General features: G+C 49.3%; 1 protein-coding gene across 3 annotated transcripts in view; it reads left to right on the top strand.

Moving 5' to 3' along the window:
- Nucleotides 1–14694, top strand: part of STARD9 (StAR related lipid transfer domain containing 9) — a 134013-nt gene that overhangs the window by 99509 nt on the left and 19810 nt on the right. For all 3 annotated transcript variants that reach the window (XM_041744225.1, XM_041744224.1, XM_041744226.1), the window contains 3 exons: nucleotides 1844–2031; nucleotides 2500–2959; nucleotides 4456–14679. In XM_041744225.1, the coding sequence (XP_041600159.1) occupies nucleotides 1844–2031; nucleotides 2500–2959; nucleotides 4456–14679 (10872 nt within the window). The remainder of the gene's footprint in view (nucleotides 1–1843; nucleotides 2032–2499; nucleotides 2960–4455; nucleotides 14680–14694) is intronic.

Below are 14694 nucleotides of genomic sequence, written 5' to 3'. Positions count from 1 at the left end.
CAATGCAAACTATATATATGTATATATAGTTTCCTATTAATGGCTTTTTCTATCTGTGTGGTGTTAACTGAGTTTCTGTTCTAATTGCTGTCCCTAGCCTTTTGCCTCACATGTGACAGAGGGTGCTTTCCCTCTTTCTGGTACATTCCAGTGTGTGTATTTTGCCTTTTGCTCATAGCGGTCAGCATCAGTCTTCCCCAGATCATACTCGCTCAAGTATCTGGGCCTAAGTCCTTGGACCCATTGTAAGTTGAGGCACCTCATAGCCTTCCTATGGAAGAGATTGCTATTGTGTCACCTCTTACCCACACTCTCCAACCTCCCCATTCATCCTTCATTCTCCTCTTAAGGTTGCATAAAGAAATCATCCTTTCCTTTAAGACAGAGGCAGCAAACTTTCTGTAAAGGACCAGATAGTATTTTAGGATTTGTGGGCTATACAGTCTTTGCTGTAGCTACTCGAGCAGCCTGGATAATACATAAGTAAATGAGTGTTCAATAACACTTTATTTACAAAAACAGACAGTGAACCACATTTGGTCCATAGGCTATAGTTTATGGACCTCTGCTTTGATACACCCTCTGTGATTTCATTCTGCCTTTGTAAAGTAGTAAATTTAAGCCAAATTGAACCCCCTAAAGTACTACTGTTCAGGCTGTCTAGTGTCAAGTTATTAAGTGGGACGTAAAGAGTCATGGGATCCTGGGACTGGAATGCGGGCTAAAGGAAGGCAGACTGGAGCTTTTTTTTTTTTTTTTTTTTTTTTTTTTTTTTTGGAGCTTTTTTTATTAGCCCTCAGCAGCTCCCAATCTCTCCAGCCACTTCCTACTTCTACCATCCTGGAATGCCCATGCAGTTGCCTCCTTTAGGAACCTGAATGACAGGGATAGAGAGACCCTGCTGTGAGGTCCTTGCATAGGAGGCCATGTGTGACCAAAGGAAAAGCCATGCAGGTAGAAGCTATCAGGCTTCAGAGGATGGCTCTAATTCATCCATGGCCACACAAGAACCTGATGGTAGAATAAAGCATGACTGCAATCTAGAATTCTTTTTAAATTTTGTGTTATGGATAGTTCCAAATATACAACCAGTGATCAAGTCATAGCTAATCTTGTTTCATTTATATCCCCACTCCCTTTCCACTCTCCCCTGTTCTCTCTAACCTGGATCTAAATAGATCCCAGACAGTTTCACCAGTAAGTACTTCATGTATATCTCTAAAAGTTATGGTAGCATCTAAAACTCTTGAACCCTATTGTTGGGCTCATTCACTGAGAACTGTCCTCTAGTGGAGACCAGCTCTCCTTGGGTTCTTCTGCTACACACACAAATTCTCTCTCCTCTAGATTAACTGTCTTCTACTCCCAGGTCACAGAAGATTTCTGTTTCAAAAAATGGAGATGCAATCATAATGTCTGAATATGTAGGAGTTTCCACTACCTAATGTTTGTTGGAGCTTCTGCTGTACTCTGTTTCCAGCAGGTTTTAAGCAGATACCTTTTTATTTTATAGAGGACAATGCTTCTTGATTTAGCTAAAATGTTTGTGTTTTTTAAAGCTGCTTTTCATCCTCTCTGGTCATTTTCCTTAACCAGAATGAACCTGTGTTTCTGGTAAACTCACAGTCTAAGAATATGCTAGTCTAAGGACACTTCTCCCCTCCCATACTGTGACATCATGAGCTGCCTGTGACAGCATGCTTATGTGTCCCAAGTTGCCAGAATTTGAAAGCCCTCTCTGCCTTGTTGAATTTGGGGCTCTCAGAAAGGCTTAAGACTGCCACCGGTTTGTCCTGAACTGGGTTTGCATTTCCCTTGGGTAACCCCAGCCCCTCTGTGATAGGAGAGTGCTGGAAGAGCAGAGTGACGAGGACCACCAGCCACTGAGGGCTGGAGAGGCACCCCACAGGGCCCAGATTCAGCAGCCGCACTACGTGGGGGATTTGAGACAGCGAATCCTAGCGGGACAGATTAGAGCCAAACAGGACCTGGAGTTGGACCAGGCGCACATCAGCCGGCAAATTAAAGACAGTAGGTGCCCAGTGCTCACCGTGTCTGCTTCACTTTCTCATCTCTTCATCTTCATGCTTCCATATCCCTCTATATTCTCTCCTTTGTTTTCTTTGTGATATGATGGAATCTTTGGTATTAGGTGTTCTTTCCCCTCTTTTAGAAACCAGAGGTTCTTATAAGGGGCTGGAAGCAAGAATAAGGGGAAGCTACCTTCCTTATTGCCCCTCAGAGTGATGGACCCTCTGCTCTCTCTTCACGTGCATATTTATCCATGCTTTGCTGCCTGCCCCAGCATGTGCTAAGGCCTGGGGGCTTCCTTCTCTAGCCCTGTGGTAAGGAGGCCCAGTAGCTTTCATCCTACCATATCACCTCTGGCCAGCACTTCCCCTCCATTCATGTCCAACCACAGCCAGAGATGTCTGAATCTAGGCCACAAGGGCAGGGAGGGAGGTGCTGACCTTCTCTCAGGGTGTGTTTGGTTCCCAGACAAGCAGTGGCTGCTCGGAGATGAGATCTGGCTGACCGGTTTGCAGCAGCAAGACCACATAGCAGAGAAAGAACTCAAGGCCTGTGTGCCATCTGGTGCTTGGCTTCAGACAGATTCTGAGACTCAGCTATCCTCACTGGTCCGAAGCCAGAAGAGGGAAGTGAGACTGCGGCTTGGGTGCAGGAACGCACTTCGGGTGGCACAGCGGGACATCCGGCGAAGAAAGGCCTCCTTCCAGCTAGAGAGAATCAAGAAGCAGAGGCTACTGGAGTCCCAGAAGGGACTGGAGCCATCCAAAGCATCGTGTTGGCTCCAGGATGACCGCACCCAAAAGCCCCCATACTGGGTACCCAGCACTGATGCCATGCTCCCAGGACCTCAACATAGAAGCCGACTGCCAGGTTGCAGTTCTTTGAGCCTCCGAGGGCTCTACAGCTGGTACTTTCCCCAGCTACACAGGTACAGCCAGCGGTCACCTGGAATCATTGAAGTTTACGGCCTTCTTGCCCAGGCAGTGTTCTTTACTTCCCAGAGCTTCAGTTTCCCAATATGTGAAATGGAAAGATTTGCTTACTCCTCTCTTCCTGACCACTTTTTCCCTCTTCTGACTGCTCTTCTTTCTCTGTAGGTGAGATCTTCTAAGACTCTGGCTTTTACCTTCTCCCATTCTGAGTGGCAACCCTTACTGCTTTGGTAATTTCCAAGTGAGACTCTCAACCTCATTTTTCACCTGCTCTTTAGATCCTGGCTATCCACATACATTTCCTTGTGTTTGTTCTGTCACCACCTCCATCTCATCCCTCCTCATGCCTGATGTTGTTCCCACACTCTTCCTGTCTCTCCCTCCTGCCTGTCCTGACACCTTATGTGAGCTTCCTGACTCTACCTTCCAACTGGTGAGTGAGTAATGGAACCAGTGTTCCTTTGACCTTGGTCCAATTGGGATCATCCTTGTTTTTTTTCTCCTTTACTCCTCGCATTTAGTCAAAGTGAGGATGAAGCAGGGGACTGTGTCTGCTTCTTTATATCCTCTAGGCCTAGCCCAGGGCCTTGCTAATAGTATGTAGAGCATGTCTGCTGGTTCTGTTCGCTTACCTCTCTACGAGGCAGGCTTTTAAAAAAATTTTTTATTAAAATTTTTCAAACATAAACTAAGTTGAGAGAATAGTATGGCTAGCTCCCACATTCAGCAGTTACAAAGATTTACCATGCTTACTTTAATCTCTTTTCCTTCCTTTTTCTGATGAAGTATTTTTAAAGCAACTCCCAGATATCATGTCATTTCAATCCTGTATCAAGTATACACTTCTAAAAAAATAAGGACTTTTCTTATAACCACATTGTCACTATTCACCTAACAAAATTAAGATCAGTTATTCACTATAATCTAAAACCTAGGCCATATCAAATTTCTCTGATTGCCTCAGAAATACCTATTTACAGTTGTTCAAATTAAGATCCAAGTAGGATTCACACACTGTGTGTAGTTATATTTTTTCAGTTCCTTTTAATAGTACTTTTGTTTCATTTTTATTTCTTCTTATCATTGATTTGTTAAAAGTGGATCAGTTCTGTAGAATATGCCACTTATAGATTTGCCTGTTTGATTCCTTGTGGTGTCATTTAGATTGTTTCTCTACTCCTCATACGGCCTATTAAGTGGAAGTTTTCCCTAAAATCATAATTAGATTCAGATTCAGTTCAGTCTTTTTATAAGATAAATAAATTGAACAGCAGAGTGTACCTGGGCCTCTCTGATACCAGGATTGTAGTCCACAGTTCCTTTTTGTACCTGTAGAGCTTTTCTCTGACCTCAAAGACTAGAGAGAACAGTGACATTGACCTAGTTCTCGTCAACCTTTTTTAGAGCAAACTAAGCAGAACTTCACATTCCCTCTGTGAGCAGAAAATAGGGACCTATTACTTTCCTGAAATGGTTTTCCTTGTCTCCACAGTATTTTCCTGAATCGGGATCCCTCCACCATGCCTGACCCTACTGACCAAATATCAGAGAAAATTCCATCAGAAGAGTATTTCCCCCAGGCTGCTGCTTACCCTCCAAGGACAGGACACTTCAGTAAGAATGCCCACTGTTCTTCAGGCAGGGGGCCTCTCTGCACTGCCAGGGGGGGCTTGGCAAGGAAAGGAACCTCAGTCTCAGGCACCTGCCTCACTGTGAGTTCTGAGTCTGCCAGCATCCAGGAAATGGAAAGAGCGGGTAAGCAGCCCTGTCGGATGGTGTCTCAGAGCTTAGCATCTCTGGATCATTCAGTTAACAAGCTAAAGCCAAGGGATAAGCCAGTTGCACTCACTCCCTCCACCTATATCAGGTGGGGTAGGGGACTAGCAGACTCTGACCACACACAAGCTGAGTGGCAAAAAAAAGAGAACCTTGGAACCCACAAGACTGCTAAAGGAGCCTGTTGCAGTTCCTCACATCCCTGTGGACCCAAACAGGCATCTGGGCATGGAAAGGCAGCCGAGATTTTCTGGGTGGAATCCAAACCACCTTCTCAAAGCAGGGCATCAAAAAGGCAGCAGAGGGTGCTGGTCAAAGACATTGTAAAAAAGTCCTCTTGTTTGCCTCATGGCAGCCCATTGAGGAGGCAATACCACGTGGGAGACCCAGATTCCACATCCTCACTCACAGATTCCAGCCCAAGAGTTGATCATATAAGAGATAGAAATGGGGACTTATCTGATACAAATAGCAGGTACTCAGTGGATTCTCTCTCCTGTGTCTATGCCAAAGCCCTAATGGAGCCACTGAAGCCAGAGGACCCCCAGGGGAAGGAACAGGGTCTTCCAGAGCCAGAGAATTCTGAAAGTGATGACAGCCAAATATCTGAGGACTCGCTGGCTGAAAAGGGGTATGAAAGCCCACCAGACAACCCAGGGAGCAGTTACCTCCCCAGTGGTCATGGCCACCCCAGGACCAGAGTTATGGCCTCTGTGAGGGGCTTTACCACATCCTCAAACAGTGGACTATTCACCCAAACTCACAGGAGCTTTTCCCTGGATAGCCTGATTGATGCCAAGGAGGAGCTGAGGGAAGAACAGCAAGCAGAGGGTTTCTTCAGTTCAGCTGACGAGATGCCCACAGAGACTTTTTGGCACCTACAGACCTCCAGTCTGCCCATAGTGGAACAGGAGGCAATGTGTAGACTTGGTCCCATCAGCAATGAAATGGTAGCCAGGCTGGATGCCATCCTGCCAATGAGCAGTTCATTTTACCTTGGTCCCCCGCCCCAACCCCCCTGTGAGCAACCTGAGTCAGAGGTAGAGGCAAGCTCCTCTGAACAGGCAAACATGCTCCAAGGCCTGCAGCTTTCAAGAGGGAGTCCTCTGTTGTCCATGGATTCCTGGTTTTCCTGTGACTCTAAGATAAATTCCAGTAGCCCCTCAGGAATAGTGGGTTCTTTATGTCCAAGTCCTGATGTCCAGGAATCTCAGCCCCATGGTTGGGAGAGGCCTGGACATGGGCAAAATATGGAAGAACTAAACCCATCAGAGGCAGAAATACTCCTGCCCTATACCTCCAAACTACCCCAAGGTGGTACTGAGCTGCCCTGCTGTGTAAGAGGTATCAGAAGCACAACCCCTGCTTCTGATACATCCAGGCTATCATTTTGGGGGTCTTATAGGCTTCTTCAGCCACGAGTTGCTGGCATCTTCCAGGCCAGAGGTATCCCTGACACAGCCCAGGAAGGCAACTCTGAAGCATCCAACAACTCCAGTGTGTCAAGTGTTTTGGCTGCCTCTGCTGCCTCATTCACTCATGTAGGCAGTGCCCACGAGAGGGACTGGGCTGCCCTTCAGCAAAAGTACCTCCTTGAACTGTCCCATCCCGTGTTGGAGGCTATAAGAGAACCCAGGCCAACTTTCTCCTCCCTCGAGGAAGACTCTGCTTCCTTGACACAAAGTTCTGGCAAAGAAACAGATACGCTGTTGCCAGTTGGTTCTGGGGTATCTAGCAGTCTGGATTTCAGCAACTTTCCTGTCCATTTATCCAAAATTCAGTGTTTGAGAGCAGAGAAAGAACAGGACAGTTTGAGTGCAGAGCTAGAAGGTACTTCAGATTTCTTTACAATTAGAGAGAAAGAGGTGAGTCATAGTGGAACTTACTCAGCAGATGTAGAATCATTGACTTCTGGAACTACAAATGTTGTACCAGTCTTTGCAGCAGAGAGCAAGATGGCAAATTCCATGAGAGAAGTATGTCAAGTCAAGCAGAACAACTTGGAAGAGTCTTCTCAGAGTAGTGGAAAGCCTCAGAGGATGAGTTCCTCTGATGAATGTTTTTTCTTGAAAAGCCCTTGTCACAGTAATGTAACCATAGTCAGTAAAGAAAACCACTGGCCCCAGGGCTGGGCTCCTCTCAGGAAGAATAGTGCAGCCCAGGAGGGGCAGTTAAGTCACCCCGGCTACCCACCCCTGCAGGAAGAGAAGGTAGACTATCAGGAAAGCTCCAGGGAAGTGGTTAGAAGGCACCCAAGTGTTTCGTTTGCATTTCTGTCAGGTCCAAAGATGCACCCCCACCCTGGTGCCTGGAATCCACTCCCATCTTCCTTGCAGCCACCTCCCTTGGAGACATTCTATGTGACCAAAAGCCGGGATGCCCTGACAGAAACTGCCTTAGAGATCCCGGCTTGCAGAGAATCAAGAGTGCCTTCCCCACCCCCCAGAGAAGCCTGGGGCTTTGGTCATGACCACCAAGTTCTCCAAAATATTTATTTTAAGAATAATTTGCCAGTGCTGTTACAAAACCAGAATTCTAAGACTGCCTCATCTCAACAGGTCACAGCGGGGAGGCCAGTTGATCTGAACACCAGGGAAGTTAGCAGAGAAAGAGGGAAGTGCCCTGGAAACATTGAAGAAGAAAGCCATAATTCAGTTTATTTTTTTGTTGCTCAGAACAAACATTTTCTTTCATCTACTCGCACAAAAGTATGTGAACTTGAAAATCAAGTTGGAATTTTAAATAATCACAATCTTTCAACACTTAAGGAGAGAGAAAAGGCCACTGTACAGTCCTGTTGCAATGTTTGCTCAAGCCATTCTAGGTCTAGGAAGCCTCTCCTTGTTTGTGAGTCTGAGGCAGATGGGGAAGAAGAGCAGGATCACAGTGTAGTTCTAAGACAGACCCAGGCCTTTGATATGAACAGACAGTTTCCTTCTGGGGCCAGGTCTGATTTCATCTATGAAACCATCAATTTAGCCCTTGACAAGGATATGCTGGGGGAAACTGCTATTTCTTTGCAGTCCAGATCAGTACATCATAGAGTAAGTGGTCCAAAGGTAATGGCCCCAGATGAGAGTCCAGCCCACAAGGGTGAGAGGAAAAATGAATCTGGGCTTCTTGGGAAAGCTTTCCATCCCAAAGATAGCTCAAAAGAGTTTAAGCATCCAAAGACAGAGTCTATATATGAAAGATTCCAGTCAGTTACATGCTCTCAGGAAAAAAACCTGAATGAATCCAAAGGCCCCAGAAGGTCAGAAGAAATGTTAAGCCCCAAAGAAGAACCTTCTGGAAAGAAACAGAATAAAAGAGTTAACAGTGGTGATGAAATGGCCAGGCTAATTAGGAGTGTAATGCAGCTGGAAGATGGCATCTTGGAAATTGAATCCAAGCAGAATAAGCAGCTATCTGCTTCCCAAACACTGGGAGTCGGTAAGGAGTTTGTGTTCTGGGACCAGAGGGACCAAGAGATGGCTGACTATGTCCTGAAGCCAAGCAGCTTTGGAAACTACGTGTCTTTGAAGGATCAGCCATCTTCTCCAAAACAGACGGATGACGTTACCTTTAGGGATAGTGAAGCTAGAGAAATGGAGGTTGACAGTAGCACTGGGGAAGGTCTCCAGGCCCAGAAAATCACCTTGAGCCCCTTCAGGTCAAGGGAATGTATACAAGACACTAAGTTTGCAAAAGAGGACACTTGCCCAGCTGTATTAAACAGATCCTCCAGGGACACTTGTGATTATGTAAGAACATGTACAGTTTGTAGAGAGTTCACAGACACTTGTGCTAATCCAAGAACCAAAGCACTGGCTAGTGCTCTGCCACTGCAGCCCAGCCCCAAGATGTCTTCTGAGAAGGAGAGTGAGGCAGAGAATGCATCTGCAAGCCCCCACACAAGGCAGCCTTGTGGCTTGGGAAGTCTTGAGGAACTGGAAACCGTGAAAGATTTTTGGGAAACCCAAGTTGCCAAGTGTATAAGTAGTTCTAAACAAGAGGAGCCTAAAGTTCAAGATAGAGTTGAAGAAATGGCTGTGCGAAGCGGAGGGAACCTACAAGAGGAAAATACAGTGGTTTCACTGATTCAGCAACTTCCTAGCCCAAGCCAGCGCTGTATCGGCACATCTTCCAGCCAGGAGATTGGTCCATTGCTGAGCCAGCCAGATTTCTCTGAGGCTCCTCACGGAAACCTGCATAGTTCCTTGCCCTTGAATTCTCCAAGGCTGCCAAGAGACTGTCTTCATGCACGCGATTCTGTAGGCATCTCTTCAGTTGACTATGTACTGGATCCCACAATATTGAAAATACCTAACAGTCCCTTGGTAACTGGAGCAGAAAGTCAGGACCTGTGTGGCGAGCCCCGAAGCCATAGCCCTCAGGGAACTATTAGAGAGGGCTCCTCCTCGGCACACTCTGCTTGGTGTGGGTCTGTGATATCCATGTCCATGGGATCTCATGGTCAATTCTGTGTGTCAGAGAACATTCCCCTGGGGGCAGAGGGCAAGAGATCAGCAAGTACCCAAGACCAAGGAGGGGACCTCAGAAGCATCTTGATGGGCTTGAGTTCCAGAGATGGTTTTGCTTCTGAAGCTGAGGCAGCTGTACAGAGAGGAACAGAAAGAGCCACTTCCCTGAACAGGGCCTCTAGCCCACTTGAAAAGAAGGCCAGCTGCCTCTTAGAAGAGGGTAACAGTCAAGGCTGTCCTGCGGAGGAGGCTGAGGATCTCCATCTTCCTAGTGGTACATTCTCAGCACCTGTGTCCCTGCCAAGGATGCCTCACCCAGAGCGCTGTGCTCATACATCCATGGACTTGGGTGTGTTGGAAGAGATCACACAAGCACAAGCCCAGGGAAAGCAGCTTCATGACTTGGGGGCTGGAGGCAAAATTCTTCCATACTATGAGACTTTACTAGGATCTGAATGTTCTTCAGGGGTCACTGACCATTCGTTGTCAGACAGGACCAGAAATGAGGCTGAAGCACAAAGATTTCATGTAGCTTCTCTCTCTGCTGAACCAGGACATCTATTGACTAATGAGAGGAAAGTTTCTCAGGCCACACCCCTCCCTGCAGACAGCTTTCAACATCTGCCCAGCACAGAGACTCACATAGTCCCACAGCCTACCTCACAGATTTCCTCCCATGTAGCCCCAACTCTAGGAAAAAGCTATTGTTCTGGAGAATTGAGACTTTTTCTGGGAGCCGGTGAACAGTTGGTATGTCACTCTAGTTCTTCTGGAATCATAGAGAAAAAGAAAAAAGCAACCACAACACCTTCCTCTGCTGATCCTGAGAGCTCAGGCAATTTTCCTTCAATAGCTGTAGAGGACAGGAGGGAAATACCAGAGAAATTAGTGGCTGCCTTATCTTCTTGGACCCCTCTGAATGACCCTGGCATGATTCCTCACAGGGGAAGCCAGTCAGCTCTGCGGGCGACTATAGAGGCCATGCTCCCTGGTGGTCAGGAGAGCAGCCCAGCACATCAAGAACCTAGAATTCTAGATACCACTTGTGGAGGAAGTTCAGGTAATGTCTTAGTGGCTGCACATGGAGGAAAAACAACCTGTTTTGAAAGTCAGCTTGTGACCTGTGATGTTCAGAATTCTGTCAGCCTTTCAGGGTGTATCCAAGACTATGCTCCATGCCTTGAGGCTTTCACTGGCTTAGAAGAAGGGAGGGCAAGTCCCAAACAGGGTACCAACCTGCCTAGAGCTCTGAGAAGGGTTGAACTGGAAGCTCCCTCACAGCAGTGTGTGAAGAGGAAGGAGAGTGTTGGCTGTGGGCTGGCGGAAGCCTGCCATGGTGGCAGCAAACATCCTAGGCTGACTTCATTGCCAGATCAAAGACCTAGCCCAAGTCCTGGGGGAGTTCAGGAAGAAGCCCAGTGCAGATGCCCATGGGAAGCTTCATACTGTGTTGTCTTCTTAGGGAACATTGAACACAGCAGGACTCTTAGTCTATCTAGGGGGCAGGAAGACAGCAGAACAACTCCTTGCCATTTGTGCAATCCTCAACCCATTGCTTCTCTTATCTCTTTCTCCCCACCCTCCACTTTACCGGGTTATAGAGATGGTGACTTGGGAAAAGAGAGTTCCAAGGCTGCCCTCCACACTCTCCAGCCACCCTGCATAATGCCTTCCAGAATCAGTGGAATGGATGAGAGAGGAGAAAGCTGTTCCAGGGAAGTTGAAGGGCTCTTGGCACCTGGCCTTGAGCCCAAGGGCATTCATAGAGAATTTGGGCCAACAGACAGCAGCATTCAGGAGCCTTCTGCTTCTGCTGCTGTCCTATCTCTGGTTCAAGGAGTCAGCTCCCCTTCTGCCCCTGGTATGAGGACAAGTTCACTGAGCCACTCAGTGGCTGATGGAAGCTCAAGGTCAGTAGAGGATCCTGAGAAAGAGGTGGCTGAGAAGAAACCCAGCACAGAGCTTGAGACTGCCTTTTCCTCTGCAGACATGTGCTCTGAGCCACTGAGGAAGTTTCAGGGCAGCTCTGTAGGTGGCCAGAATACACAAGAGTCTCAAACCAAGCCAGAACGACCTTTAACAGCAGAGAGACCACACACCCTGAATTTAAGTGAAGGATCTGTTGAGAGTGAGCTTCCGGGGGAACCACAGCATGGATGTTTAGGAAATGTAATCCAGTGCCTTCCAGAAAAGCCACAACTTTCCACTGAATTCAGAGATCACAGTGGCTTGGGTCCCCAAGCTAAGTTTGTAGCAAAGTTAAAACACATCTCCAGGCACCAAGCTGATGGTCCCTGGGAGGAGGAGGATCAGCAGAGAGACCAGGCTTTGAGTGGTAGTAAAGAGCCTGCCCGAGACAGGAGTTCTCAACCTTCCCATGAAGGTGGCTTGGATGGCTGTCAGATTAGAGATGCAGGCACGGAGGAGGCATCTACAGCCAAGTCCTTTGTGTCTAAGATGTTCTTGACAGGCTTCGAAGATTCAGCTGCCATGCCTTTGGGACAAAGTGGAGCCCCACGGCTCACACCCCAGAGCCCTGACCTGCCTGCCTCTGGCAGGGAGCAGCCAGCTCCCCACCACAGGTGCTCACTTCCTGTGATTGCAGTCTTCTCTGGCCCCAAACACTCCAGGTCCTCCCCCAGACCACAGTTCTCCGTGGTCAGCTCTTCCCGGTCTCTTCAGGAGCTGAATTTGTCTGTGGAGCCCCCTTCCCCCACAGATGAAGATATACAGGAGCCTAACAGATTGTGGTCTCCACATCGCAGGGACTATTTCTCAGATGAGTCAGCAGTGAGAACATCTCTGAAAGCTGAGGGCTGCAGTCAGAAAGCCTCATCTAACGTGGACAATAGCACTGATAATCACTGGCCCCTGAAACCTACTACCCCTCCTTACCCAAGGTCATCAGCTCTTTCTTGCATGCCAACCCCTGATTTCATGGCCAGCTGGACATCCAGGACCCTGGAAGAGTCCTGGCAGGAAAATCTGGAGAGACCAGGTAGCCAGGCGAGGCCTGAAAAGTGGCACTCCGAGGCAGACAAAAAAATGTTATACTTTGACTCCAGTGACATCAATCCCTACATCCGCTCCTCCCATCCAGAGAGGCCTGTGCAGATTGGCTGGAAGCAGTATGTGTTTGGCAGTGCATTAGATGTCTCCTGTGGCCAGACACCCCAGGGCCTGATACCATCAAACAAAGTGGGTTGTTCAAGCATGGACAAGGGCCTAGAACATCAGAACTCTCCACTGTACTCCCACCTCAGCACCCATGCCAATGCACGGGACCTGTCGAGCACACACAGCAGTATTGGAAATGCCCAGGGTTCATGTGAGGCCTGGGAACTATGGGGTTCCTCATTTGCCTTGGGGAACCTCCACATCCTGAACAGCCCTGAAGGAGCAACCACCAGTAAGGGTGCTGACAAGAGAGCCCAGTTCTGGGACACCCCTGATGTAGCAGGCTGTCTGAGGAATGATCCTCTCTTGGCTGAAGGAAGTGCGGCAAGTCCAGTAGATGAGATTATGCTGCTGTATCCGTCAGAGGTGGGTGGCCCTGTGGGACAGTCCAGGATAAACACCTTGGAGCAGGGCACACAGACCCTGGGGTGCAGTCTCCACTGGAGCTCCACCGACATCTCTGCTCAGCCAGAAACCAGTGCAGTGCCAGTTTCTGGTCTGGTCTCCTGGACTAGCATGCATAATCTCTCTCTCCACCTCTCACAGCTGCTGCACAGTACCTCAGAGCTGTTGGGGAGTCTCTCTCAGCCAAGTGTGGCTGAAAAGGAGCAGAACGTCAAGAGGGAGACCCCAGATCAAGTGACCCAGGCCCTTATGATAGATGGCTATACTCAGACCACCATGGACAAGGGCATCCAAACTGACCTGGCCTTTCCACCCCTGCACCTCCAGGCCCCAGAGGCCGGCCCTCAGGAGGTCAGTGGGGTCCTTGAAGTGCTGGGCTCAGATATTCCCATCATGTTCCCTCAAGAACGGGGACGTGTCACGCATAACCTTCAGAAGAGACAGACAGAGGAAATGACATCTAAAATGGCAAGGCCCTCAGAACTTCAGGAAGAAAGTACCCACTGCAGGCCCCAGAGCCTTCCAGCACCCACATCCCACGTAAGATTTCAGAAAGCCCACTTTGGGCAGAACCTCCCTTCTGTGAGCCCCCAGGCCTTTCCGGATGCCTCCCTGCCTCCCAGCTCCCAGCCAGAGGTGCCCTCCTGCCTGGCCATTGGCAGCCCTAGCCTCAGCAGCTCCCAATCCCCAGAGCCCTGCCTCAGTGCTGCAGAGTCTGTCAGGGATCCTCAGGTCGAGACGGGGCTGGGCACCATTGGTACATTGTTGGTGGACAGAGCCTCCTCCCCAATCCTCACACTTAGTGCCAGCACCCAGAGGTTGGGGTTCCCCACAGACTCTTTATCTCTCACAGTCCCCTCAGCTTGTCCTCCTGAAGGCCACCAGAAGCTTGTCTCCAGCCCAGACCTTCTCCTTGACACCTCTAGGCTTCCAGTGGTTAATAATTCTCAAACTACTGATGAGTCAGGTGGCTCCCAGAGAGTGGGGGCTCTATGTGGGGAAGGCAGAAGTCCCTTAGAAAGGAGTGATGGCAGGTCATTCCTCAAGATAAGCTCCCCAGATAGCCTACCGCAGAGCCCGAAACTCCAAGCTTGTTTGTTAGAGCAGCCGCCTCAGCAGCTTCAGCCCAGGACCACCACCTTGATCCAAAGTGGACTGCCACCACCCTCACTGAGGAGCCGGAGCCAGAGGCTGGCCAATGGCCTTGTGCCCGATGACCTGGCTCCCTTGGAGTGTGACCCAGTGAGCAGTAGGGGGCCAAGTCGATGGCAGAGCAAGACAGAACACGGGGATGAGAGTTCAGCATCTCCAGTGGAGCCACAACCCACTCTGGATTTTTTGTCTTCAAGGGAAGACCTCCAGCCCCTCATCCCTTGCCCTGTCTCTGGGTTGACTGAGGGCTCTGTCCACAGAGCCCTGTCCACAGGGCTCCAGGGTTCTGCTTTGGGCCCAACCGAGGCCTGCCAAACTGAGATGTTGCTGTGCTCTGGTTCCCAGGTGTGCGTGGCCCCTGAGCCCCAGCATCACAGCCTGAGGGACTTCCCAGTGCATGACAGATATACTCATTGGTGTGGGGTTCAGGATGGCTCCCCTGTGGGGCTAGGCTTGATGGAGTCACTGGGGCCCAGATGTGATCTTAGCTCTGGAGAGCAGGGTCAGAAGCCCCTACAACCTCCTGATGACCAGAGCCAGGGTCCTCACTGGTCGCAGAGGGAGCAGATCCCCCTACAAGTGGGGGCCCAGAACCTCTCTCTCAGCATGGAGCTCACAGAAGCGAAACTGCACCACGGTTTTGGGGAGGCAGATGCCCTGCTGCAGGTGCTACAGAGCGGGACAGGGGAGGCGCTCTCTGCTGAGGAGCCTGTGCGGTCCACCTGGGAGGAGCTCTATGCCCGGTAAGGGCCCCTAGC

The sequence above is a fragment of the Vulpes lagopus genome, chromosome 2 (genome assembly GCF_018345385.1).
Source record: "Vulpes lagopus strain Blue_001 chromosome 2, ASM1834538v1, whole genome shotgun sequence".
Lineage (NCBI taxonomy): Eukaryota > Metazoa > Chordata > Mammalia > Carnivora > Canidae > Vulpes > Vulpes lagopus.
This window is presented reverse-complemented; position numbering and strand designations above follow the sequence as displayed.